The sequence below is a fragment of the Aedes albopictus genome, chromosome 2 (genome assembly GCF_035046485.1).
Source record: "Aedes albopictus strain Foshan chromosome 2, AalbF5, whole genome shotgun sequence".
Classification (NCBI taxonomy): Eukaryota; Metazoa; Arthropoda; class Insecta; order Diptera; family Culicidae; genus Aedes; species Aedes albopictus.
Window position 1 is genome coordinate 205,565,704 of NC_085137.1, and position 27,604 is coordinate 205,593,307.

The following is a 27,604-nucleotide window of genomic DNA, read 5'->3' on the forward strand; positions in this document are numbered from 1 at the left end:
TTAATTAAATATATTTCGTTTCAACAAAACAAATAACACGCTTAATTCAATTACTCGATCGTTTTCTTTTCTCTTTTTGGTCGAATTATACATATACAGGAAAGTTGTCTCTCTCAGCATTCGACAGAGTTCCAGTGCAAAAAAAACGCTCTCAGTCCTTGCGCAGATCAGAACCAGGAGGATGCTTCTCATTTGTTTGTTTTAGAAACGTTTCAAGTATTTTAAAATTCCAAAAACTGATATTCATATCCTAACCCATACAGAAATGTACACGTTTTGCTTGGCCCGTGTGTTGTTTTTTGTATTGTGTGCATTGATGTTCATCGCTACCAGCTAATATGACTTTGACTTAAAATGACGTAAATTTACTCCTAGCACTCGAATGATTCAGATTTATTATATCTAGGCAAAATGAAAAACAATGACGGAGAAACAAAAGAAAAATTGGAAATAAAATCGTGCATCCCACAATCAATCAAATTGGAAGCTTCTTGCTTAATCAATTCTCTCAGTTTGTTCTTTCCATTTCATGAGATAATTTGTGTGGGCATTTTAGCTCAGCTTACTTTTTGTGGTGGTGGTGATACTACGCGAATTCCGTGAGTATTGGTATCCTTTTGATTTCTCTTCAACTTTGCTTTCCCGACTAATACATATCAAAAAGTAAAAACACAATTTCATCGTTAAAACTATTAGATTTTGGCATTTTGTCATTTCACTGCTTGCTTTTCGTTTTTTGTATTGTATCTAGGTTTGAAACACTTCTATGCTCTTTTGCTAAAGTCCCTGAAAATGGCAAGTAAGCTGAAATCTCACTATTCTGCTTCTCAAGCAGAGAGTCCCCCTGCGAGTGGATGTATGCACTTTCCCTCGAATGGTTTTTGATGGTAGAGGGAAACGGCGGACAAAAGCTAACAATTATTATACTAGGTACACTTATAATTTGTTTGGGCAGCCAATGTGACTTGATGTTGGATTTAGACAAAGACAAACTTCTCGCCAAACCATATGATGCCAAATAAGTCCAATGAAACTGATACCTATCAGAAGATTAGCAATTTAGGTTTTCATAATTTTACATTACCTCGAATGCACTAGAATTTTTGGTAGATCATTTTTTTTAAATTACGACAATTTAATCTCAACCGTTCCGGATGGTTTGGCGCTAAATTCGTCCCAAGATCTCAAATTAAAAAAACGTGCATCGTTTTGCTTCAAAACTTTTAAGCACTCTGGGGTTTTTAGGTGATAAAAGTTTTCATTTTATTCATCTTTTCTGTTTCTTTGCCTACATGACTAAAAATCGCACATTCAAAAATGATATCATTCAATAATAAAGCGCAAAAAGACATGGGATGGAGACATTGCGTTCGGTCTTTATCTACTCTAAAAGGCTGTGCCCTAAATTTTTAACCTACATTTCTCGGTTCGTGTTTTGTGTTGTTTTTTTTCGGTCTTAATCCAACTGATTGACTATGAGATCCTTTCCTCTGTCTAGTAGTATAAATTCTCTATCATCATATTTCCAGTAAAAAATAGGACGACAATCGATCGATCCATCGGCTATATGACGTTTGTTTGCTTTCTGGGGTCCATCTCTAGATGCATGATAAAATACTAATTGATAGCACAGGTAAATCGGATCTAACTTATTAGGAGCTCGATCTATTTAGGATTTTGCTTGGAAATACAATCGACATCGATATTAATAATAAATAACTAAAATTCAACATTGATTTCTTATGCAAGGTCAATTATTCTAAAATATATATATGTAAGCTTGTATGTTTGTGTGTAAAATAATTACAACGGATCTGCTGGCTTGCGTTAATTATCCTGAAGTAAAAAAAACTTTAATTTTGATGTTCTGATTAGCAACCTCTCGTTCCATTCCACATTTGTTATTTTGATTTGGCTGGTCACGATTTGTTCTCTTATACGCCGATTTTTTTGGAAGGATTCGTCAGGAACTACTACAGCTCGGCCGGATACGGACATACAGGGAGTGGTCAACTCTCACGAACGTCCCGTTAGCGATATGACGACGATAATGAAGACGACGATGAATGGGAGACACAATGGTGCTGAACTATTAACAATCGCTGTACAATCATCGAACGACGACACCGATTACTTTTCGGTGTCCTACTGGAATAACGTTCTGCTCGTTCACGGGAAACCCTTCAGTTCATTCTGGCATCGAAGTACGCAGCCATGTTATTCTTGCTGTTAAAGTTGTTAAAGTTCAGCATATTTTGGTTTGCTAAAGCGGAAGCGGCCGCAGCGAGCGCAGCAGATCCATTGCTATTGCTGATGGCGTAACGCATTTGCTGACTCTTGGAGAACAACTGCTGCGGTTGCGAATGTTGTTGCTGTTGGAATTGATAGTTGCCGTATTGAGAGCTGAACTTGTTATTGCCGTTGTTGTTTGATGAACCGAATCCTTGCTGATATGCTTTGTGGTTGTTGTACGTGCTGGTGCTGTTACTGTTGAGAAAATTGCCGCCACTGTTGTTGTTGTTGCGGTTGGAATCCCTTCCAAAAAGACTAGTGGCCACGTTGTTGCGGAAATACTGACTGCCATTGTTGCCACCACCGAATGTTTTGTTAAATGCATTGACTGCAACGTTTAAACCCATCTTATTCCTATTTGAAATACTATCGTAGTTGTTGTAGCTTTTCCACTGGAACGTTTGCTGTTGCTGTGCCTGGTGTTGTTGCTGTTGCTGGAAAATTGTCGCCAAATTGACCTGCCCCATGCTCGCTGTAGCTCCTCCTCCGTTTGACGGTGATGTTCCATTTACCGGATATCGAAAATCACAACACTTACACTTGACCATCGTGTATTCCTGAATATGGCCATTCGCTCCCAAACGATGGTACTGGGAACGATTGTCCAGAAAGAAATGAATATTATCATTCTCCGGCAGCTGAGCGAATTGCAAACGGAAGTGATCCGGCGAAGTTAGGTTGTCCAGAAGATTCAGCACGTTGCGGCCACCAATTTCGACTTTGACCACCTTCGGCATTGTCGGTTCCGAATCGGGCAGATCCTGCGCTGTGGCATCAACGAATTCGTCCGAGCCGATGCCATCACTGTTGCTGCTGATGCTATCCGTGGACGAAAGCGACGAACATGCCGACGATGACGACGAGCTAGACGATTTTGGTTCGATCGACTCCGACTCGTTAACTGTTTCCGAAATAGTCTTCTCGGGGGATGACAATGGAGAACTAGTCGTTGGGCTTTCCACTTCCTCCGTTGGTGTAGTTGGTGGCGAGGACGGTTTCTGTGAAAGTTGAGTCAAACATGTCGTAATGGCTTGGAATGCAATTTGGAGATGCATTCATAAAATTTGTCTAATCCTGATTATTATGAGCTTTGCATACATAAATACAAAATGTTTCGTCGTTTGTTTACTTTTCCGGTTAAAAAAAAAACTGCACCTACACGTTCTTGGATATTATTGAATTATCAAACACTAGATAACAAGTTGCATTACCCGTCATAGGAAGTAGAGACTCCCACAGAAATGCAGCAACAGTTTCAACAGCAAATAATTTCAAACAAAAAATTCTGCATAATCTGGAATATCTCGAAATTTTGAAGATCTAAGGCCACGGTTTCCAATCTTGGCTCTCGCCTGTCGTCACTGCGCTTTTCGTAAAACAATCGAAGCGCGCCTGCAAGCGGTTGAGGGGTCGCGAAACGAAGGTTGGAAAGCTATGATCTAAGGTAATGCCCCGTCGTTAGAAAAGCTGCACAAACTGCAATGAAAACGACCTCTTTGTAGATTTGTAGAATTTATAGATGTTCTTAGTGATGATGAACTTTTTTAGATGATTGACTATAGCTGCACCACTGCTGTTTCATTCACATACTTGTGACGGGGAGTGTATACCAGTAAAAATAGTGTTTCGAAATGCTAGCTAGTATTAGAATAGTCTGAATTGAGTTCTGTGTTCATGCAATACGCGCTCCGAAAGAAACAGTATCAGCGTAAACACAGCTCGCAGATTTTGCTCAAAATGCCAGCAAAAGTACAATTCCAACTAGAAAATTGGTAGATATGGTTTGCCGGAAATTCTTGGCTATTGCCAAGACGTCCAGACTGGCATACCACGCACCAAGCTCAAGATCGCACACTGCTTTTCTGGTTGTACCACGTTTCTGTTAAGAAACCGTCTTGCTGAGACATAAATTGCTTCATCTCAGACCTTCCCGAAGCAGTACGATGAGAGAGTAATCATTGATACTCGTGTGGATGCTCCAAGTGCGAGATTAACACTAGCTAACGAATGATATCCAAGAGCGCGCACATTGTTACGACCGTGAACGAAGCTTTCATTTTTTTAACCCTTTAATAATGGCATTGTTGTATTTTGTAGAACCCATTAAAAAAGCTCGGTTGCTATACACAACATCAACGTGATGGTGAAAGTGGTGGCTGACCGCGCGACTATCGGAAGGTTAATGAGAAATACAAGGTTTCCCTTCAGATTGTTCCCGTTCAACCTAATTATCGTAAATAGATAGGGGAAGAGATGACAAACTGAACAAGTAGATTGGAATTCCTGAACGAATACGTAGCTGCTTCCCTAAAAGATTCCTTGCTGAAAATATAGAAAGAAATCCTCAAGAAAACTCTTGCAGGAATTTCATCCAAGGAATCATTGAATGAATATCCAAAATCCCTGGAAGAATTTCTCCAGGAAATTTTGGGGAAATTACTGACAAAGCTGAATGCATCCCTGGAAAACTTCATGAAAACATTTCTAGAGGAGGAATTTTGAAGAAATCGTTGGAGGCATATCTGATGAAATTCTTGGGTGCATCACGCATGCGCGTAACTAGAGCGCATTTGGCAGCTCTGAGGAAATCTGAAGAATCCCTGGGGGAATTCTTGGAGGAATCATTGGAGGAATTCCTAAAGAAATAAAGGGGAATTCCAGAAAAAAAAATCCCTGAGGAACTTCCTGGGTGAATTCAAGAAGGAATCTTTGAGGGAATTCCTGAAGGAATCCTTGAAGAAGTTCCTGAAAGAATCCTTGGGAAATTTCTGAAGGAATTTCTGGTGGAATTTCTGAAGGAATCTCTGGAGGAATTTCTGAAGGAATCCCTGATGGAATTCCTGAAGGAACCCCTGGTGGAATTCCTGAATGAATCCCTGGTGGAATTCCTGAAGGAATCCCCAGAGGGCTTTATGAAGGAGAGGAATTCCTTAATGAACCCCTGAGAAATTCTTGAAGTAATCCCAAGAAAAAAATAATCTGAAGTAGGATTACGGGATAAGACTCAGTAAGAAATTTTTAAGAAATCGTGGGAAAAAATCCTGAAGCATTTCCCGGAAAAAAAATCCGTGAAATAATCAATATCGCAACCCCTGGAAGTATTCGCGAAGGAATGTGTTGAAAAATTCCTGTTGGACAACCTTCGTTTGAATAGGAGGCAATCAGTGAAGTACTAGATTGAAAGTAGTGAGCTGGATTTTTGTATGGCGAGATGATCAATTCTCCATTTCTGCAATGAAATGGTGCAAACAGCGTGGGTTATATGATTTATTGACTAATTTGATGCTGTTTGAGCAAAAGCTTGGATAACTGTGTTGTTGAAGTTGCAGGTAAAAATAATACAACAACACAGTTATTCAAACTTTTGCTCAAATAGCATAAAATTAGCCAATAAATCATATAACCTACGCTGTTTACACCATTTCATTGCAGAAATGGAGAATTGTTCATCTCACCATACAAAAATCCTGCTCACTACTTTCAATCTAGTACTTCACTGATTGCCTCCTATTGAACACTAATAGGACATATCGGTGAAGTACTAGATTTGTAGTAATGACCTGAATTTTAGTATGGTGATAAGGTGAATGGGGCACGTTCGGTGTAGTACTAGATTTGTAGTAATGAGCTGAATTTTAGTATGGTGAGAAGGTCAGTTCTCTGTTTTTGCAATGAAATGGTACAAATAGCGTGGGTATTATAATTCCTTGCCTAATTTGATGCTGTTTGAGCAAAACTTTGGATAACTATGTTGTTTATGTTGCAAGAAATGGAGAAAACAACAACACTGTTGCCCAAAGTTTTGCTCAAACAGCATCAAATTAGGCAATGAATCATAATACCCACGCTTTTTGTACCATTTCACTGCAGAAACGGAGAATTGACCTTCTCACCATACTAAAATTCAGCTCATTCAGGGTGTCTACTCATAACTCAAAATAAAATTCCCTGAGTTTTCCAGGTTTTTCCAGATGAAATTTTGAAAGTTTATAATTCTCGCGTTCAGCATCATACAGGCGTATCTACAATGATCGATTTCTCTTCATCGATTTTCTCTTCGGATTATTCCGGGAAATGCGACCAATATTCGGATGATCTCTCGGTTTATTCCGGTAAATGACGACTACGACTAGCTTCTAAATCAACAAAAACAACCGAAAATGATTTACCGGCCAAGCTATTTAACAAAGAGAAAATCGGTAAAGAGAAATCGATCATTGTAGATACGCCTGTATGATACTAAGCGTGAGAATTCAAAAAATAACCCAAATTTTCTAAAAATTATAAAGGGTGACTTTGGGTATCATCGGCAGGATTGTTCTCTTCGTCATGAGAGATTTACGTCGCCAAAATTGCCTTAAACTTGATCATATTCAGCTTGGTTGGGAAGGATTTGATGCCAACTATGAGTTCAACAGGTTTGAAAAAACCATGACGAAGAGAACAAAACTGCCAAAAATACGTAAGTTTCCCTGCTCTTCAAAAATCTTTCACGATTTCTGAGCGTAATTCCTGGAATTTCTTCCAAAGTTTCTTCCTGGCTTTCCGCAGGATTCTTTCACGAGATATCTGTTTGAGTACGTCCCGATATTTCTTGCAAAGGTTTTCCGATATACTTCCAGAGATTCTCGCTGGATTCCTTCTGAAGATCCATCCAAAACTATTCAAAGTTTCTTCAAGAATGTCATTGGATGAACCTCGTAGCAATGCGGTTAGAGTCCGGATGGATGAGGGTTCGCTTCCCGCTCAGAGCGATGATTTTTTTCACGAGAATAGCTTCTTATCCCTAGCCACTCCGTGTTTAGTTTCGTTCAATCGGTACAGCCGCCGGCTGAAGCGAGTGTCCATGTCTTTTTTAGTGGTTTTCCGGGATAGCTATCCAATAGTTTATGTCGGGATTTTTACCGATAGTTTTCCGATAGTACTCTTGTTTTCCTCGCGGAACTTCAGGATTCCATGAGGTATTCAGAATTCCTTCTTGGATGTCCCTAAAATTTCTTCTCGGAATTACTATTACCTAAAACTTTCTTCGAGATGTCTCATTTTTTCTCAGGTTTTTCCTGAAGTTCCTGTCGAGATTTCTTCAAAAACACTTTGCTGAGTTTCTCACAAGATTATATTTGAATTCCCTCGAATATTTCTCCAGGAATTTCCTATAAGATATTTCGTAAGTTATCTTAGAAGACATTCTGAGGAAAACCCGTAGAAGAATCCCTGAAACAACTTTGGGAGACATCTCTAAAGGAGTATCCAGAATCTCGGGACAATTTCTTGTAAAGATTCCGGGAAGAAATTTGGAAATAATGCAGAGAATATCTCAGGTAGCGGACCTGGTGTGATGGTTAGAACTCTTGACCATCACGCCGAGGACCTGGGATCGAATCCCACTCCCGACAAACTCGCAAAATGTGAGTTCTTCCTTCGGAAGGGAAGTAAAGCGTTGGTCCCGAGATGAACTAGCCTAGGGCTAAAAATCTCGTTAATACAGTTAAAAAAAAAAAATCTCAGGTAGATCAATGCAAGAAATCCGGTACAACTACAAGGAACAGCCTGGCTCTGAAAGAATGCAAGAAAAGAACTCAATGAGAAATATCAGCAATAACTCCTGTAGAAATCCCAGGAGGCACTCTGGAAAAAAATCATAGGAGAAAGTCCAGGTTAAATAAGAAAAACTCGGAGAAACATCTCATGACCAACATCGGAAGGAATCTTCTGAGAGAAGTTCCAGGAGATACTCTGAGAGAAATCACAGGTAAAACTTCAAAATAAACCTCGCGAAAACTTTTGAGAAACTCCTGTAGGAGACCAGGAAGAACATCTCGAAGAAAGCCCAGAGCAATTGTTTGAAGATATCACAGAAAAAAATGAAAGAAATCTCATGCAGTAAATTCGTGAAAACTCCTTCAGAAACCCTTGGAGGAACTTTAACAGAAACCCCAGGAATAATTCCTTTAGCAACTCCGAAAAAAAATCTGTATAGATCTTCTGGGGAAGTCCCAAGAGGAACACCGGAAGGAATTGTGTAAAATTTCCATGAGGAATGCCGAGAGAAATTCCACGATTTATCCCAAGAGAAATTCTTATAGAGTATTCGGGATAAATTCTGGTAGAAATCCTACGAAGATTTCTTTGAGCAAAACACTGGAGGAACTTTGGGAAGAAATAGCATCCTTGTGAAAAACTCCAAGAGAAATCGGTTGGAATTCAAGAATCCTGGAAGGAATCCGGAAGTATAAAAAAATAGGAATTTACACGTGACGTAAACCATCAACGTAAGTAAACATTTCATGACCGAATGGCAAATTTGACTTAATTTTACATCCATCATGTAAATTCGAGTTGATTGCAAAAGATGTCAGCAAATCTATCTGCCCAGATAGGTAGAAACACTTTTACATTTGTCGTCTGCCTCACAACTCGGTGATACAGCCGAGAGGTATAGTACGTGCCTCTCAATCAGCGGACCAGAGATCGAATCCAGTTCATTATTTTACTTACATATGTTTTATCTCTCGCTTCGGCTCTAGCAATTGTAAGCTCGACTTTATTTGTGATAGAAGACGTAAATTTATGTCAAACGGGCCGCTCCTTTTATGTGCATTCAAATTAACTTAAATTTACATGATTTTTTCTAAGAGTGTACCTTTCCGGAAAAAAACAAAAATGAATATCTGAAAAAATAGCGTCAAAAATGCGGAAGGAATTTAAGAAATCCTGGGAGACATTTCAGGAGGTATTTCTAAAGAAGTTCCAGAAATTCTGGACGGAATTTCTGGAAAAACTCCTTGTAGCGTAATTTCTATATGGATTTTTACTACCAAGTTTTTATTCATATGACCAAATGTTTTTTTTTTTTATCGGAGTAAAATTTCCCTGAGTACTCAGGATATTCCCTGAGTATTCCAGGTTTTTCCCTGTTAAATAAAATTCCCTGAGGATTCCCGGTTTTCCAGGTTTTTTCAGGTAGTAGACACCCTGTCATTACTACAAATCTAGTACTTCACCGATCTGTCCTATTCTCCGTTTCTGCAATGAAATGGTGCAAAAAGCGTGGGTATTATAATCCCTTGCCTAAATTGATGCTGTTTGAGCAAAACTTTGGGCAACAGTGTTGCTGTTTTCTCCATTTCTTGCAACATAAACAAATAGTTATCCAAAGTTTTGCTCAAACAGCATCATATTAGGCAAGGAATCATAATACCCACGCTTTTTGCACCATTTCACGGCATAAACGGAGAATAAACCTTCTCACCCAGTGGCGTCGCGTAACCTCACTTTTTACCTGTGCACCGACCCTAAAACTTGCAATTGCAGGGGATTTATGATCAAAATCGAAATAGAAATGAGTGAAAGCAGCTATTCTCGTCATTTTCTAATTATTACAAGCAAATTTGTTCATAAAATTCAAGAATTTATACTTGGTGCACAGGTAAAAAGTGAGGTTACGCGACGCCACTGTTCTCACCATGCAAAAATTCAGCTCATTACTACAAATCTAGTACTACACCGAACGTGTCCCATTAGTCATGAATTTTGAGCTACCGGACGCTAGCAGCATATGATGTTCTAGAAAGTTTTGACTTCCTAACGAAACCAGTTCCACAATATCTGGATAATTGGTGCATTGATTTGCTGGTCCTTGGCATCTTGATTTTGTATTTCATGAGCCATCCGACCACGTTGAAAAAGGTTGATTTTAGTGTGACATAATTTGTGTATAACCCCCATTAAAGGAAACCCAATTCAAGTAGGTTCACGGTAAAAAGTACACTACCTACACTACCAAATTCCCCTATATAAAGCATACAAAAATTAATGGAACGGAGAAACATCTAAGTTAGAAATTCGCACACCTGTTCATTTTACCAACTCTTCCCTCTGATATACAATTTCCTGCCTACTTTCGCTACCACTTATCGACCACCTACCTTAATCTCGTCAGAATCCAGAGAGCTAACGCCACTCGATTCGCTGCCAACGGGCGATACCAGCTGCTTCTGGCCATGGCTTCCGGTGGTCGTAACACCACAACAGTCGACACTGAGTGGTGAAATCGGTGACAGTAGCCCGAAGCCGTCCAACAGATCTCCGACGGTCGTCAGCGGAACAGCGATGTTTAACGCCATCTAGAAGCATACGGATAGGAGAAAAAACTTCACTTTAGTTCGTTAGATATAGTCACCGACCTTCACTTCGCATTAGATTTTTTTTTCGTTCAATCCTATCCCCAGTGGAGGCCACCACAACGCACGACAAAACGAAAATTCGCCATTTTTCTGCAGCACTCTTTCTTTACTTTCTTATCATTATTTCTTGGATTGATTCGGACAAGCGAAAATTCACAATGTTCAAACCGCAGACTGATAAGCCTTTCACGCTAATGCCCTTGCACAGATTGATAGTCAAAACAAGGGGTTCACCTTTTGTTTTCGCCACTTTTGGGCAGAATCCTTATCGGATGGGGGTCCCGGAGGAACTTTGCAGCTTCTGACGTAGAATTCGCAGAGTTCTGCATCCAGCACTATACGGGTGAGACAAGAGTAGAAAAATCGTATGCGGAGTCGAAAAATAAAAATAGCAATGATTACGTTGGCAAGTTCACACGACCGAATAAGATGACCCGAGCTCACTGCACACCAAGGTGCTTCTGTTGTGGGTACGTCGTGATCACAACCTGCGTATTTAGTGAGTATCAGAAAGCAGTGAGCAGTGAAATTTTCATTCGATTGCTTTGACGGCTTTGACTTCTCTGTTCCACATATGGGAATGATGGAAAGGAACTGTCAGAAAGACATTTTCACTTCGATTATACTTTCTCACTCGCGTTTGGATCACTGCTACCACTACAACCTTACCTACTACCAATTGAGTTGTCCAAAAAATGTCTCACGAAACCTAATGCAAGCCTATCCATATACGTGAGAACAAAAGATGTTTACAAAGTTCTTACAGATAGATTAACACGGGAAATCTGAACACAAACCACTACCACACAGGAATTTGGATTGGTCAATAAACATAAAAATGATTGGGGAATGGGGCGAAATGTGAACGTGAGACAAACTGGCTCCACGGTATCCACAGTAATAAATATTATGTTTGACCTGAGGGTTCAGGCTAGAAATGTGTTCCCCAATGGGGCACGTTCGGTGTAGTACTAGATTTGTAGTGATGAGCTGAATTTTTGTATGGTGAGACGGTCAGATCTCCGTTTCTGCAAAGAAATGATGCAAAAAGCGTGGGTATTATGATTCCTTGCCTAATTTGATGCTGTTTGAGCAAAACTTTGGATAACTAGGGTTTTATACCATTGGGGCACGTTCGGTGTAGTACTAGATTTGAAGTAATGAGCTGAATTTTAGTATGGCGAGAAGGTCAATAGGAGGCAATCAGTGAAGTACTAGATTGAAAGTAGTGAGCTGGATTTTTGTATGGCGAGATGATCGATTCTCCATTTCTGCTATGAAATGGTGGTGCAAACAGCGTAGGTTATATGATTTATTGGCTAATTTGATGCTATTTGAGCAAAAGTTTGAATAACTGTGTTGTTGTATTATTTTTTCCTGCAACTTCAACAACACAGTTATCCAAACTTTTGCTCAAACAGCATCAAATTAGTCAATAAATCATATAACCCACGCTGTTTGCACCATTTCATTGCAGAAATGGAGAATCGATCATCTCGCCATACAAAAATCCAGCTCACTGCTTTCAATCTAGTACTTCACTGATTGCCTCCTATTCTCCGTTTCTGCAATGAAATGGTGCAAAAAGTGTAGGTATTATGATTCCTTGCCTAATTTGATCCTGTTTGAGCAAATCTTTGGGCAATAGTGTTGTTGTTTTCTCCATTTCTGGCAACATAAACAACATAGTTATCCAAAGTTTTGCTCAAACAGGATCAATTAAGCAAGGAATCATAATACCCACGCTTTTTACACCATTTCATTGCAGAAACGGAAAATTGACCTTCTCACCATACTAAAATTCAGCTCATTACTACAAATCTAGTACTTCACCGATCTGCCCTTTTGGGCAGGTGTACCTATTTTGGGCACTTGCCGGTATAACTAAGTCAATAGGAAGCAATCAGTGAAGTACTAGATTGAAAGTAGTGAGCTGGATTTTTGTATGGTGAGATGATCAGTTCTCCATTTCTGTAATGAAACGGTACAAACAGCGTGGGTTATATGATTTCTTGACTAATTTGATGCTATTTGAGCAAAAGTTTGAGTAACTTTGTTGTTGTAATATTTATTTCCTGCAACTTCAACAACTCAGTTTTCCAAACTTTTGCTCAAACAGCATTAAATTAGGCAAGAAACCATATAACCCACGCTGTTTGCACCATTTCATTGCAGAAATGGAGAACTGATCATCTCACCATACAAAAATCCAGCTCACTACTTTCAATCAAGTACTTCACTGATTGCTTCCTATTTCAAACGGATTGATTTGAATTTTTGTATAGAGTTAGGCACGTACAATATCTAACTCTGTCAAGAACTCTGTACAAAAACTCAAATCAATCGGTTTGAAATTGACTTAGTTATAGCGGCAAGTGCCCAAAATAGGTACACCTGCCCAAATGGTACAAGACCCTATGTTGTTTATGTTGCAAGAAATAGAGAAAACAACACTGTTGCCCATAGTTTTGCTCAAACAGCATCAAATTAGGCAAGGAATCATAATACCCACGCTTTTTCCGCCATTTCATTGCAGAAACGGAGAAATGGCTTTCTCACCATACTAAAATCCAGCTCATTACTACAAATCTAGTACTACACCGATCTGTCCTATAGGTCGGCTCCAGAGAAATGTTTTAATCCATTTGGAAAATTCGTGTCATCAATAGGACATATCAGTGAAGTACTAGATTTGTAGTAATGAGCTGAATTTTAGTATGGTGAGAGGGTCAATTCTCCGTTTCTGCAATGAAATGGTGCAAAAAGCGTGGGTATTATGATTCCTTGCCTAATAGGAAGCATTCAGTGAAGTACTAGATTGAAAGTAGTGAGCTGGATTTTTGTATGGTGAGATGACCAGTTCTCCATTTCTGTAATGAAATGGTCCAAACAGCGTGGGTTATATGATTTCTAGACTAATTTGATGCTATTTGAGCAAAAGTTTGGGTAACTGTGATGTTGTATTATTTATTTCTTGCAACTTCAACAACACAGTTACCCAAAGTTTTGCTCAAACAGCATCAAATTAGGCAAGAAACCATATAACCCACGCTGTTTGCACCATTTCATTGCAGAAATGGAGAACTGATCATCTCACCATACAAAAATCCAGCTCACTACTTTCAATCTAGTACTTCACTGATTGCGTCCTATGGGGCACGTTCAGTGTAGTACTAGATTTGTAGTAATGAGCTGAATTTTAGTATGGTGAGAAGGTCAATTCTCCGTTTCTGCAATGAAATGATGCAAAAAGCGTGGGTATTATGATTCCTTGCCTAATATGATGCTGTTTGAGCAAAACTTTGGATAACTATGTTGTTTATGTTGCAAGAAATGGAGAAAACAACAACACTATAGGACAGATCGGTGAAGTACTAGATTTGTAGTAATGAGCTGAATTTTAGTATGGTGAGAAGGTCAATTCTCCATTTCTGCAATGAAATGGTGCAAAAAGCGTGGGTATTATGATTCCTTGTCTAATTTGATGCTGTTTGAGTAAAACTTTGGACAACAGTGTTGTTGTTTTCTCCATTTCTTGCAACATAAACAACATAGTTATCGAAAGTTTTGCTCAAACAGCATCAAATTAGACAAGGAATCATAATACCCACGCTTTTTGCACCATTTCATTGCAGAAACGGAGAATTGACCTTCTCACCATACTAAAATTCAGCTCATTACTACAAATCTAGTACTACACCGTACGTACCCCATTGCCCAAAGTTTTGCTCAAACAGCGTCAAATTAGGCAAGGAATCATAATACCCACGCTTTTTGCACCATTTCATTGCAGAAACGGAGAATTGACCTTCTCACCATACAAAAATTCAGCTCATTACTACAAATCTAGTACTTCACCGATATGTCCTATTGATGCTGTTTGAGCAAAACTTTGGGTAACAGTGTTGTTGTTTTCTTCATTTCTCTCGACATAAACAACATAGTTATCCAAAGTTTTGCTCAAACAGCATCAATTTAAGCAAGGAATCATAATACCCACGCTTTTTGCACCATTTCATTGCAGAAACGGAGAATTGACCTTCTCACCATACTAAAATTTAACTCATTACTACAAATCTAGTACTACACCGAACGTGCCCCATAGGAGGCAATCAGTGAAGTACTAGATTGAAAGTAGTGAGCTGGATTTTTGTATGGTGAGATGATCAATGGGGCACGTTCGGTGTAGTACTAGATTTGTAGTAATGAGCTGAATTTTAGTATGGTGAGAAGGTCAGTTCTCCGTTTCTGCAATGAAATGGTGCAAAAAGTGTGGGTATTATTATTCTTAGCCTAATAGGACAGATCGGTGAAGTACTAGATTTGCAGTAATGAGCTGAATTTTAGTATGGTGAGAAGGTCAATTCTCTGTTTCTGCAATGAAATGGTGCAAATAGCGTGGGTATTATGATTCCTTGCCTAAATTGATGCTGCTTGAGCAAAACTTTAGGTAACGGTGTTGTTGTTTTCTCCATTTCTTGCAACATAAACAACATAGTTATCCAAAGTTCTGCTCAAACAGCATCAAATTAGGCAAGGAATCATAATTCCCACGCTTTTGCACCATTTCATTGCAGAAACAGAGAATTGACCTTCTCACCATACTAAAATTAAGCTCATTACTACAAATCTAGTACTACACCGAACGTGCCCCATTTGATGCTGTTTGAGCAAAACTTTGAAAAACTATGTTGTTTATGTTGCAAGAAATGGAAAAAACAACAACACTGTTACCCAAAGTTTTGCTCAAACAGCATCAAATTAGGCAAGAAATCATAATACCCACGCTTTTTGCACCATTTTATTGCAGAAACGGAGAATTGCCCTTCTCACCATACTAAAATTCAGCTCATTACTACAAATCTAGTACTTCACCGATCTGTCCTATTCTCCATTTCTGCAATGAAATGGTGCAAACAGCGTAGGTTATATGATTTATTGGCTAATTTGATGCTATTTGAGCAAAAGTTTGAATAACTGTGTTGTTGTATTATTTTTTCCTGCAACTTCAACAACACAGTTACCCAAACTTTTGCTCAAATAGCATCAAATTAGTCAATAAATCATATAACCCACGCTGTTTGCGCCATTTCATTGCAGAAATGGAGAATTGATTATCTCGCCATACAAAAATCCAGCTCACTACTTTCAATCTAGTACTTCACTGATTGCCTCCTATAGGACAGATCGTTGAAGTACTAGATTTGTAGTAATGAGCTGAATTTTAGTATGGCGAGAAGGTCAATTCTCAATTTATTATTATGATTTCTTGCCTAAATGGGGCACGTTCGGTGTAGTACTAGATTTGTAGTAATGAGCTGAATTTTAGTATGGTGAGAAGGGCATTTCTCCGTTTCTGCAATGAACTGGTGCAAAAAGCGTGGGTATTATGATTCCTTGCCTAATTTTATGCTGTTTGAGCAAAACTTTGGATAACTATTGTATGTTGCTTTCATAACAAAACGCGCTGCCAACTTCCAGTCGGCATTTCTGAATCGTCGCAACAAATCAAGCACCACCTCTGCTGCTGTTTGTGTTAGTGAGATCGGAGAAACGTCAGACTCCCGCCTGCTGATTGGCTGCGACGACTCTGGCGACGGTTTCATCCCGCGACGGATTCAAATCGTCGCGTTCGATAAGGGGGAAAACCGTCAATATGTTGTTTATGTTGCAAGAAATGGAGAAAACAACAACACTGTTGCCCAAAGCTTTACTCAAACAGCATCAAATTAGGCAAGGAATCATAATACCCACGCTTTTTGCACCATTTCATTGCAGAAACGGAGAAATGATCTTCTCACCATACTACAATAGGAAGCAATCAGTGAAGTACTAGATTGAAAGTAGTGAGCTGGATTTTTGTATGGTGAGATGATCAATTCTCCATTTCTGCAATAAAACGGTGCAAACAGCGTGGGTTATACGATTTCTTGCCTAATTTGATGATGTTTGAGCAAAAGTTTGAGTAACTGTGTTGTTCAAGTTGCAAGAAATAAATAATACAACAACACAGTTACCCAAACTTTTGCTCAAACAGCATCAAATTAGCGAAGAAATCATATAACCCACGCTGTTTGCACCGTTTTATTGCAGAAATGGAGAATTGATCATCTCACCATACAAAAATCCAGCTCACTACTTTCAATCTAGTACTTCACTGATTGCTTCCTATTCAGCTCATTACTACAAATCTAGTACTTCACCGATCTGTCCTATAGGAGGCAATCAGTGAAGTACTAGATTGAAAGTAGTGAGCTGGATTTTTGTATGGTGAGATGTTCAATAGGACAGATCGGTGCAGTACTAGATTTGTAGTAATGAGCTTAATTTTAGTATGGTGAGAAGGTCCATTATCCGTTTCTGCATTGAAATGGTGCAAAAAGCGTGGGTATTATGATTTCTTGCCTAATTTGATGCTGTTTGAGCAAAACTTTGGGCAATGAGGCACATTCGATGTAGTACTAGATTTGTAGTAATGAGCTGAATTTTAGTATGGTGAGAAGGTCAATTCTCCGTTTCTGCAATGAAATGGTGCAAAAAGCGTGGGTATTATGATTCCTTGCCTAGTTTAATGCTGTTTGAGCAAAACTTTGGATAACTATGTTGTTTGTGTTGCAAGAAATGAAGGAAACAACAACACTGTTGCCCAAAGTTTTGCTCAAACAGCATCAAATTAGGCAAGGAACCATAATACCCACGCTTTTTGCACCTTTTCATTGCAGAAACGGAGAACAGACCTTCTCACCATATAAAAATTCAGCTCATTACTACAAATCTAGTACTTCGCCGATCTGTCCTATAGTGTTATTGTTTTCTCCATTTCTTGCAACATAAACAACATAGTTATCCAAAATTTTGCTCAAACAGCATCAAATTAGGCAAGGAATCATAATACCCACGCTTTTTGCACCATTTCAATGCAGAAACGAAGAATTGACCTTCTCACCATACTAAAATTCAGCTCATTACTACAAATCTAGTACTACGCCGAACGTGCCCTATTCTCCATTTTTGCAATGAATTGGTGCAAACAGCGTGGGTTATATGATTTCTCGGCTAATTTGATGCTGTTTGAGCAAAAGTTTGGATAACTTTGTTGTTGTATTATTTATTTCTTGCAACTTCAACAACACAGTTACCCAAACTTCTGCTCAAACAGCATCAAATTAGTCAAGAAATCATAATACCCACGCTGTTTGAATCATTTCATTGCAGAAATGGAGAATTAAACAGCTCACCATACAAAAATCCAGCTCACTACTTCCAATCTAGTACTTCACTGATTGCCTCCTATAGGAAGCAATCAGTGAAGTACTAGATTGAAAGTAGTGAGCTGGATTTTTGTATGGTGAGATGATCAGTTCTCCGTTTCTGCAATGAAATGGTGCAAACAGCGTGGGTTATATGATTCCTTGCCTAATTTGATGTTGTTTGAGCAAAAGTTTGGGTAACTGTGTTGTTGAAGTTGCAAGAAATAAATAATACAACAACACACACAGAAAAATTTCTACTCATTGACTGAGTTGGCCTTACTCAGAAATCGAAAAATCCTTTGTTTTCTTACTCAGTTTCGGCTAAAAGTGGGACAACCCATTGGCAATGGGTTGTTCCACTTTTAACGGAAACTGAGTAAGAAAACAAAGGATTTTTCGATTTCTGAGTAAGACTAACTCAGCCACTGAGTAGAAATTTTTCTCAGTGCAGTTACCCAAACTTTTGCTCAAACAGCATCAAATTAGGCAAGAAATCATATAACCCAAGCTGTTTGCACCATTTTATTGCAGAAACGGAGAACTGATCATCTCACCATACAAAAATCCAGCTAACTACTTTCAATCTAGTACTTCATCGATTGCTTCCTATAGGAGGCAATCAGTGGAGTACTAGATTGAAAGTAGTGAGCTGGATTTTTGTATGGTGAGATGATCGATTCTCCATTTCTGCAATGAAATGGTGCAAACAGCGTGGGTTATATGATTTCTTGCCTAATTTGATGCTGGTTGAGCAAAAGTTTGGGTAACTGTGTTGTTGTATTATTTATTTCTTGCAAATTCAACCACACAGTTACCCAAACTTTTGCTCAAACAGCATCAAATTAGGCAAGAAATCATATAACCCACGCTGTTTGCACCATTTTATTGCAGAAATGGAGATTCGATTATCTCACCATACAAAAATCCAGCTCACTACTTTCAATCTAGTACTTCACTGCTTGCCTCCTATAGGAAGCAATCAGTGAAGTACTAGATTGAAAGTAGTGAGCTGGATTTTTGTATGGCGAGATGATCAATTCTCCATTTCTGCAAAGAAATGGTGCAAACAGCGTGGGTTATATGATTTATTGACTAATAGGAGGCAATCAGTGAAGTACTAGATTGAAAGTAGTGAGCTGGATTTTTGTATGGTGAGATGATCGATTCTCCATTTCTGCAATGAAATGGTGCAAACAGCGTGGGTTATATGATTTCTTGCCTAATTTGATGCTGTTTGAGCAAAAGTTTGGGTAACTGTGTGGTTGAAGTTGCAAGAAATAAATAATACAACAACACAGTTACCCAAACTTTTGCTCAACCAGCATCAAATTAGGCAAGAAATCATATAACCCACGCTGTTTGCACCATTTCATTGCAGAAATGGAGAATCGATCATCTCACCATACAAAAATCCAGCTCACTACTTTCAATCTAGTACTACACTGATTGCCTCCTATTTGATGCTGTTTGAGGAAAAGTTTGGATAACTGTGTTGTTGAAGTTGCAGGAAAAAATAATACAACAACACAGTTATTCAAACTTTTGCTCAAATAGCATCAAATTATTTATTTATTTATTTCACCGTCTTCAGCTGGGCTGCACAGACTGATTTAATGCTTAATTATATACTATTCCTAATAATGTTCTTAAAACGAGTTCTACATATATTAAAGTCAAAACAATCAACATCATTAAGTGCATTGAAACATCGCTCTAACGGATTATTTTGGCCGTAAACTGTATGATGCCGAGCAATCATGAATGAAGTTCGCTGGCGTGTTCGGCGTGCAGGTACAAAGAAACGCGCTTGCTGAAGAAGCTCTGGGCAGTCAATCCTGTTGCTAAGCACATCGTACGCAAACATTCTTTGTAGATACAAGCGGCGCTTGCGCAATGGCTCCAGTCTTATAAGTTGACATCGGTCGTTGTACGGTGGCAGCTGCAGTGGGTCAGACCACGGCAGTCTCCGTAGAGCATAGCGAACGAAGCACCGTTGGACCCTTTCTATACGTCCGATTTGAGTTTCCGTATACGGAGTCCAGATTTGAACCGCATACTCGAGAATACTTCGGACGAGTGAACAGTAAACACTTTTTAAGGCGTACGCATCACGGAACTCAGACGCATTCCGTCGGATGAACCCAAGCACAGCAAAAGCCTTGGCGGTTGTCGAGGTCGCGTGGTTGTTAAAGCTTAACTTGCTGTCCATAATAGGAAGCAATCAGTGAAGTACTAGATTGAAAGTAGTGAGCTGGATTTTTGTATGGTGAGATGATCAATTCTCCATTTCTGCAATGAAATGGCACAAACAGCGTGGGTTATATGATTTATTGACTAATTTGATGCTGTTTGAGCAAAAGTTTGGGTACTGTGTTGTTGAAGTTGCAAGAAATAAATAATACAACAATGCAGTTACCCAAACTTTTGCTCAAACAGCATCAAATTAGTCAAGAAATCATATAACCCACGCTGTTTGCGCCGTTTCATTGCAGAAATGGAGAATTGATCATCTCACCATACAAAAATCCAGCTCACTACTTTCAATCTAGTACTTCACTGATTGCTTCCTATTACTCCAAGATCCTTGATGGAGTTCACTCGTTCCAGCGCTATCCCATTTGCTCTGTAATCAAAAGTCAACAGCGTTTGCGACTTGCTGAAACTAATTAGCTTACACTTGATCGCGTTCAGTTCCATTCCGTTTGAAGCACACCAAGCAGCCACAGCGTTGACATCTTGTTGCAAGGCTGCACAATCTACCAGTGAGCTAATGATCCGGTATATCTTAAGATCGTCGGCGTACATGAGGTGGTGTGAGTTTATTCGGTAGCTCAGATCATTAACGAATAACACGAATATCAGTGGTCCTAGATGGCTTCCTTGGGGGACGCCTGAAGGTGTCGGAAAACGAGATGACTCTACGGATTTCAGTTTAACATATGCAGATCTATCACGTAGGTAGGAACGTAACCAGGTTATAAGCCAATCAGGAAATCCTAATCTATCGAGCTTCCTTAGAGTTAGGTCATGCGGGACTTTATCGAACGCTTTGGAAAAGGAGGCAATCAGTGAAGTACTAGATTGAAAGTAGTTAGCTGGATTTTTGTATGGTGAGATGATCGATTCTCCATTTCTGCAACGAAAAGGTGCAAACAGCGTGGGTTATATGATTTCTTGACTAATCTGATGCTGGTTGAGCAAAAGTTTGGGTAACTGTGTTGTTGTATTATTTATTTCTTGCAACTTCAACAACACAGTTATCCAAACTTTTGCTCAAACAGCATCAAATTAGACAAGAAATCATATAACCCACGCTGTTTGCACCGTTTCATTGCAGAAATGGAGAATCGATCATCTCGCCATACAAAAATCCAGCTCACTACTTTCAATCTAGTACTTCACTGATTGCCTCCTATTGATCATCTCACCATACAAAAAGTCAGCTTACTACTTTCAATCTAGTACTTCACTGATTGCTTCCTATAGGACAGATTGGTGAAGTACTAGATTTGTAGTAATGAGCTGAATTTTAGTATGGTGAGAAGGTCAATTCTCCGTTTCGGCAATGAAATGGTGCAAAAAGCGTGGGTATTATGATTCCTTGCCTAATTTGATGCTGTTTGAGCAAAACTTTGGGCAAGTGTTGTGTTGTTTTCTCCATTTCTTGTAACATAAACAACATAGATATCCAAAGTTTTGCTCAAACAGCATTAAATTAGGCAAGGAATCATAATACTCACGCTTTTTGCACCATTTCATTGCAGAAACGGAGAATAGGACAGATCGGTGAAGTACTAGATTTGTAGTAATGAGCTGAATTTTTGTATGGTGAGAAGGTCAATTCTCCGTTTCTGCAATGAAGTGGTGCAAAAAGCGTGGGTATTATGATTCCTTGCCTAATTTGATGCTGTTTGAGCAAAACTTTGGACAACAGTGTTGTTGTTTTTTCCATTTCTTGCAACATAAACAACATATTTATTCAAAGTGTTGATCAAACAGCATTAAATTAGACAAGGAATCATAATACCCACGCTTTTTGCACCATTTCATTGCAGAAAAGAAGAATTTACCTTCTCGCCCTACAAAAATTCAGCTCATTACTACAAATCTAGTACTACACCGAACGTGCCCCATTGACCTTCTCACCATACTAAAATTCAGCTCATTACTACAAATCTAGTACTACACCGAACGTGCCCCATTGATGCTGTTTGAGCAAAACGAGGCAGCACGTTCGATGTAGTACTAGATTTGTAGTAATGAGCTGAATTTTAGTATGGTGAGAAGGCCAATAGGAGGCAATCAGTGAAGTACTAGATTGAAAGTAGTGAGCTGGATTTTTGTATGGTGAGATGATCGATTCTCCATTTCTGCAATGAAATGGTGCAAACAGCGTGGGTTATATGATTTCTTGTCTAATTTGATGCTGTTTCAGCAAAAGCTTGGGTAACTGTGTTGTTGAAGTTGCAAGAAATAAATAATACAACAACACAGTTATCCAAACTTTTGCTCAAATAGCATCAAATTAGCCAATAAATCATATAACCTACGCTGTTTGCACCATTTCATTGCAGAAATGGAGAATAGGAGGCAATCAGTGAAGTACTAGATTGAAAGTAGTGAGCTGGATTTTTGTATGGTGAGATGTTCAATTCTCCATTTTTGCAATGAATTGGTGCAAACAGCGTGGGTTATATGATTTCTCGGCTAATTTGATGCTGTTTGAGCAAAAGTTTGGATAACTTTGTTGTTGTATTATTTATTTCATGCAACTTCAACAACACAGTTACCCAAACTTTTGCTCAAACAGCATCAAATTAGTCAAGAAATCATAATACCCACGCTGTTTGAACCATTTCATTGCAGAAATGGAGAATTAAACATCTCACCACACAAAAATCTAGCTCACTACTTTCAATCTAGTACTTCACGGATTGCCTCCTATTGATCATCTCACCATACAAAAATCCAGCTCACTACTTTCAATCTAGTACTTCACTGATTGCCTCCTATTCTCCGTTTCTGCAATAAAATGGTACAAAAAGCGTGAGTATTATGATTCCTTGCCTAATTTGATGCTGTTTGAGCAAAACTTCGGGCAACATTGTTGTTGTTTTCTCCATTTCTTGCAACATAAACAACACAGTTATCCAAAGTTTTGCTCAAACAGCATCAAATTAGGCAAGGAATCATAATACCCACGACTTTTGCACCATTTCATTGCAGAAACGGAGAAATGACCTTCTCACCATACTAAAATTCAGCTCATTACTACAAATCTAGTACTACATCGAACGTGCCCCATTGACCTTCTCACCATACTAAAATTCAGCTTATTACTACAAATCTAGTACTTCACCGATCTGTCCTTTTAAATTTTAGTATGGTGAGAAAGCCAATGGGGCACGTTCGGTGTAGTACTAGATTTGTAGTAATGAGCTGAATTTTAGTATGGTGAGAAGGTCAATTCTCCGTTTCTGCAATGAAATGGTGCAAAAAGCGTGGGTATTATGATTTCTTGCCTAATTTGATGCTGTTTGAGCAAAACTTTGGATAACTATGTTGTTTATGTTGCAAGAAATGGAGAAAACAACAACACTGTTGCTCAAAGTGTTGCTCAAACAGCATCAAACTAGGCAAGGAATCATAATACCCACGCTTTTTGCGCCATTTCACTGCAGAAACGGAGAATTGACCTTCTCACCATACTAAAATTCAGCTCATTACTACAAATCTAGTACTTCACCGATCTGTCCTATAGGAGGCAATCAGTGAAGTACTAGATTGAAAGTAGTGAGCTGAATTTTTGTATGGTGAGATGATCAATTCTCCATTTCTGCAATGATATGGTGCACACAGCGTGGGTTATATGATTTCTTGCCTAATTTGATGCTGGTTGAGCAAAAGTTTAGGTAACTGTGTTATTGTATTATTTATTTCTTGCAACTTCAATAACACAGTAACCCAAACTTTTGCTCAAACAGCATCAAATTAGGCAAGAAATCATATAACCCACGCTGTTTGCACCATTTCATTGCAGAAATGGAGAATGGGGCACGTTCGGTGTAGTACTAGATTTGTAGTAATGAGCTGAATTTTAGTATGGTGAGAAGGTCAATTCTCCGTTTCTGCAATGAAATGGTACAAAAAGCGTGGGTATTATGATTCCTTGCCGAATTTGATGCTGTTTGAGCAAAACTTTGGATAACTATGTTGTTTATGTTGCAAGAAATGAAGAAAACAACAACACTGTTGTCCAAAGTTTTGCTCAAACAGCATCAAATTAGGCAAGGAATCATAATACCCACGCTTTTTGTACCATTTTATTGCAGAAACGGAGAATTGACCTTCTCACCATACTAAAATTCAGCTCATTACTACAAATCTAGTACTTCACCGATCTGTCCTATAGGAAGCAATCAGTGAAGTACTAGATTGAAAGTAGTGAGCTGGATTTTTGTATGGTGAGATGATCAGTTCTCCGTTTCTGCAATGAAATGGTGCAAACAGCGTGGGTTATATGATTCCTTGCCTAATTTGATGCTGTTTGAGCAAAAGTTTGGGTAACTGTGTTGTTGAAGTTGCAAGAAATAAATAATACAACAACTCAGTTACCCAAACTTTTGCTCAAACAGCATTAAATTAGGCAAGAAATCATATAACCCAAGCTGTTTGCACCATTTTATTGCAGAAACGGAGAACTGATCATCTCACCATACAAAAATCCAGCTCACTACTTTCAATCTAGTACTTCACTGATTGCTTCCTATTGATCATCTCACCATACAAAAATCCAGCTCACTACTTTCAATCTAGTACTTCACTGATTGCTTCCTATTGGCCTTCTCACCATACTAAAATTCAGCTCATTACTACAAATCTAGTACTTCACCTATCTGTCCTATAGGAGGCAATCAGTGAAGTACTAGATTGAAAGTAGTGAGCTGGATTTTTGTATGATGAGATGATCGATTCTCCATTTCTGCAATGAAATGGTGCAAACAGCGTGGGTTATATGATTTCTCTCCTAATTTGATGCTGATTGAGCAAAAGTTTGGATAACTGTGTTGTTGTATTATTTATTTCTTGCAACTTCAACAACACAGTTACCCAAGCTTTTGCTCAAACAGCATCAAATTAGACAAGAAATCATATAACCCACGCTGTTTGCACCATTTCATTGCAGAAATGGAGAATCGATCATCTCACCATACAAAAATCCAGCTCACTACTTTCAATCTAGTACTTCACTGATTGCCTCCTATAGGACAGATCAGTGAAGTACTAGATTTGTAGTAATGAGCTGAATTTTAGTATGGTGAGAAGATCAATTCTCCGGTTCTGCAACGAAATGGTGCAAAAAGCGTGGGTATTATGATTCCTTGCCTAATTTGATGCTATTTGAGCAAAACTTTGGGCAACATTGTTGTTGTTTTCTCCATTTCTTGCAACATAAACAACATAGTTATCCAAAGTTTTGCTCAAACAGCATCAAATTAGGCAAGGAATCATAATACCCACGCTTTTTGCACCATTTCTTTGCAGAAACGAAGATTTGACCTTCTCACCATACAAAAATTCAGCTCATTACTACAAATCTAGTACTACACCGAACGTGCCCCATTGAAACACTTACCCGGGAGCGGGACATTTGGCATAAAGTCATTTGGCATAAGGTCGTTTGGCATAAGGTCATTTGGCATAAAGACATTTGGCATAACGGTCATTTGGCATAATGGACATTTGGCATAACCGAAATGCACCCTTCTTTATTATGCCAAGTGTCCATTATGCCAAATGACCGTTATGCCAAATGACTTTATGCCAAGTGACCTTATGCCAAACGGCTTTATGCCAAATGACTTTATGCCAAATGACACAGACCCCACTTACCCTACCAATACATAATCGATTTTTTTTATTCATACCCACGATGCAATAAACTCTGTGGACTCTATTTCTGAGTAGATCTAATGATTCAGGATCGAGTTTCCAGAAGGAGCTGCTTATGAAATTATCGAATAACATTTGGAGGTATCCCAGGAAGAATTTTAGAAGACATTTCTGGAAGAACTTCAGATTTCTTGCAAGAATTCCTGAAAGAAATTTCGAAGAAGAGACCGGAAGAACACCTAGAGGAATTTCAGAAGGCACATCTGGATGAATCACAAAATCAACAAGGAGTTTCAAGTGTATTTCTTGGTTAAAATCTAGAAGGAGTTCCCTAATCAATTCCGATTTCTAACTAGGGGAACTTACGTATTTTCGGCAGTTTTGTTCTCTTCGTCATAAGGGGTTTTTTGAAACCTGTAGGTCTCAGAGTTGGCTTCAAAGCCTTCCCAACCAAGCTGAGTTATATGCCCAAATTTCAGGCAATTCGGCCCACAAAAACCCCCCATGACGAAGAGAACAAACCTGCCGATAATACCCTTTGTCACCCTATTGAGGATTCCCGAAGGAATTCCCATAGAAACTGTAGGACAAATTGAACTTCTGAAGAAATCTTAAAGAAAACTCCTGGAGACATCTCAGGGATTCAGAAACACCTTCTTCAAAAACTTCTCAACTAGTTCCAAGAAATAACCATGCGGAATGGTGTGAGATAACTTAGAGGAGACCCGGGAACATTCTTGGAGAAATCCAAAACAGAATCCCGTGGGGGAGACTAAAGTAGTTTTGGAGGAGTTTCTAATCATACAACAATTATTAAGACTTCCTAGCGGTATCTAAGAAACTTCTAAAGAATACGTTTGGGAATGCCTGGAGGAATCTTTGAAGGGGGCATCCATCATGTCATCCATTTAGTACGACATGTTAAATTTGACAATTCTCGAATACTAAAAATATTAAAACAAAAAGTATTAAATTGGGATGAATTGTACCCTGAATCAATCGAATCAAAATCATAAATAAGCTTGTTATTTCAACATAGTAAAAAGGAAAAAACTTTCTGAAACTGCTTGCGATTTTTGGTTTAGATCCAGTTTCGTGTTCAGAAAGATTTACTCAAGTAAATTTTTGACTGATTCCTGACAGAAACATTCTACAGTAGCTCGGTAGCTCCCTATTTTAAGATTTTAACTGATATGAAGCAAATTTCACGTCGTTCCGAAAACCCTTGCAGTCACCTCAGCGAGTTTTGGTCGTTTTGGTAAAAAATAAATATCACTTTGAGACGATGGTGAGGTGAGTGCGTGAGTGAGAGCCACGAATTACGAACGGCGAGCGCGAGCGAGGTCTCGCCCGCCCTGCCGAGCCGAACGACAAGACGAGAAGAAACGGGCGACGGACGAGATGCGATGCATGCGGATGGATGACAAGAGGAAGAAATAAAAATGGTCGCCCAGTTCGTTCCATTTTTTCCGTACCATGCATGGCCGCAAACCTACGGCGTCATTCAACACGTGTCCCCCGAAATTATGACCACCGGCGGAACGTTCCGGTGGACCACTGAATGTTGTTTACTTACCATTCAAAATTAGTTCGTTCCTGCCTGCTCTTGTTGCGGATCGGGGCTGGCTTTCTGATCCTCGCACGTCCTACGAGCTCCAGTTTTTTGTTTTCTAGTGCCTTCGCGAGAAATTTTTCGATGCAAAAAACGGACTTTCAACACTTCTCCGCACTGCTCATAATACGTAAAACAGATTCCGTGCAATGTAAAGAACCAACCGACACTAATTACTATTGCTTGCGAGGATTTGTTCACGATCCAGAACTATTTTTCTCTAGTGAACGCAAATTTTGAAGATGATGGGATAATTTTCGTCGCAGTTTCGATTCGACCCGACTGCGTTTCTCTGGCGACTTCTTTCGACTTTGTTGTTTGTGTGCTTCGTTATCTTCTGCCTGCCGCCACCCGAACGCACACAGAGA

General features: G+C 39.0%; 1 protein-coding gene across 3 annotated transcripts; it reads right to left on the bottom strand.

The window, feature by feature from the left end:
* Positions 1-1,369: 1,369 nt before the first annotated feature.
* LOC109414029 (putative mediator of RNA polymerase II transcription subunit 26) lies at positions 1,370-27,604 on the bottom strand. Of its 3 annotated transcripts, XM_062851035.1 has the most exons (4): positions 10,881-11,146; positions 10,713-10,813; positions 10,221-10,418; positions 1,370-3,290 (listed from the first exon to the last, which is right to left on the bottom strand). In XM_062851035.1, exons 3-4 carry the CDS (start codon positions 10,416-10,418, stop codon positions 2,184-2,186), a joined length of 1,305 nt encoding a protein of 434 aa, XP_062707019.1. In that variant the 5' UTR covers positions 10,713-10,813; positions 10,881-11,146; the 3' UTR covers positions 1,370-2,183. The 3 variants fall into 3 exon arrangements, with proteins under 3 accessions (XP_062707019.1, XP_062707018.1, XP_019543308.3); XM_062851034.1 differs by lacking the exons at positions 10,713-10,813; positions 10,881-11,146 and adding an exon at positions 27,201-27,604; XM_019687763.3 differs by having other exon boundaries at positions 10,713-11,146.

Coding starts and splice junctions, on each gene's coding strand:
- LOC109414029 (XM_062851034.1), bottom strand. Junction 3,291..10,220: donor TGGATTCTGACGAGATTAAG/GTAGGTGGTCGA, acceptor CAACTTTCACAG/AAACCGTCCTCGCCACCAAC.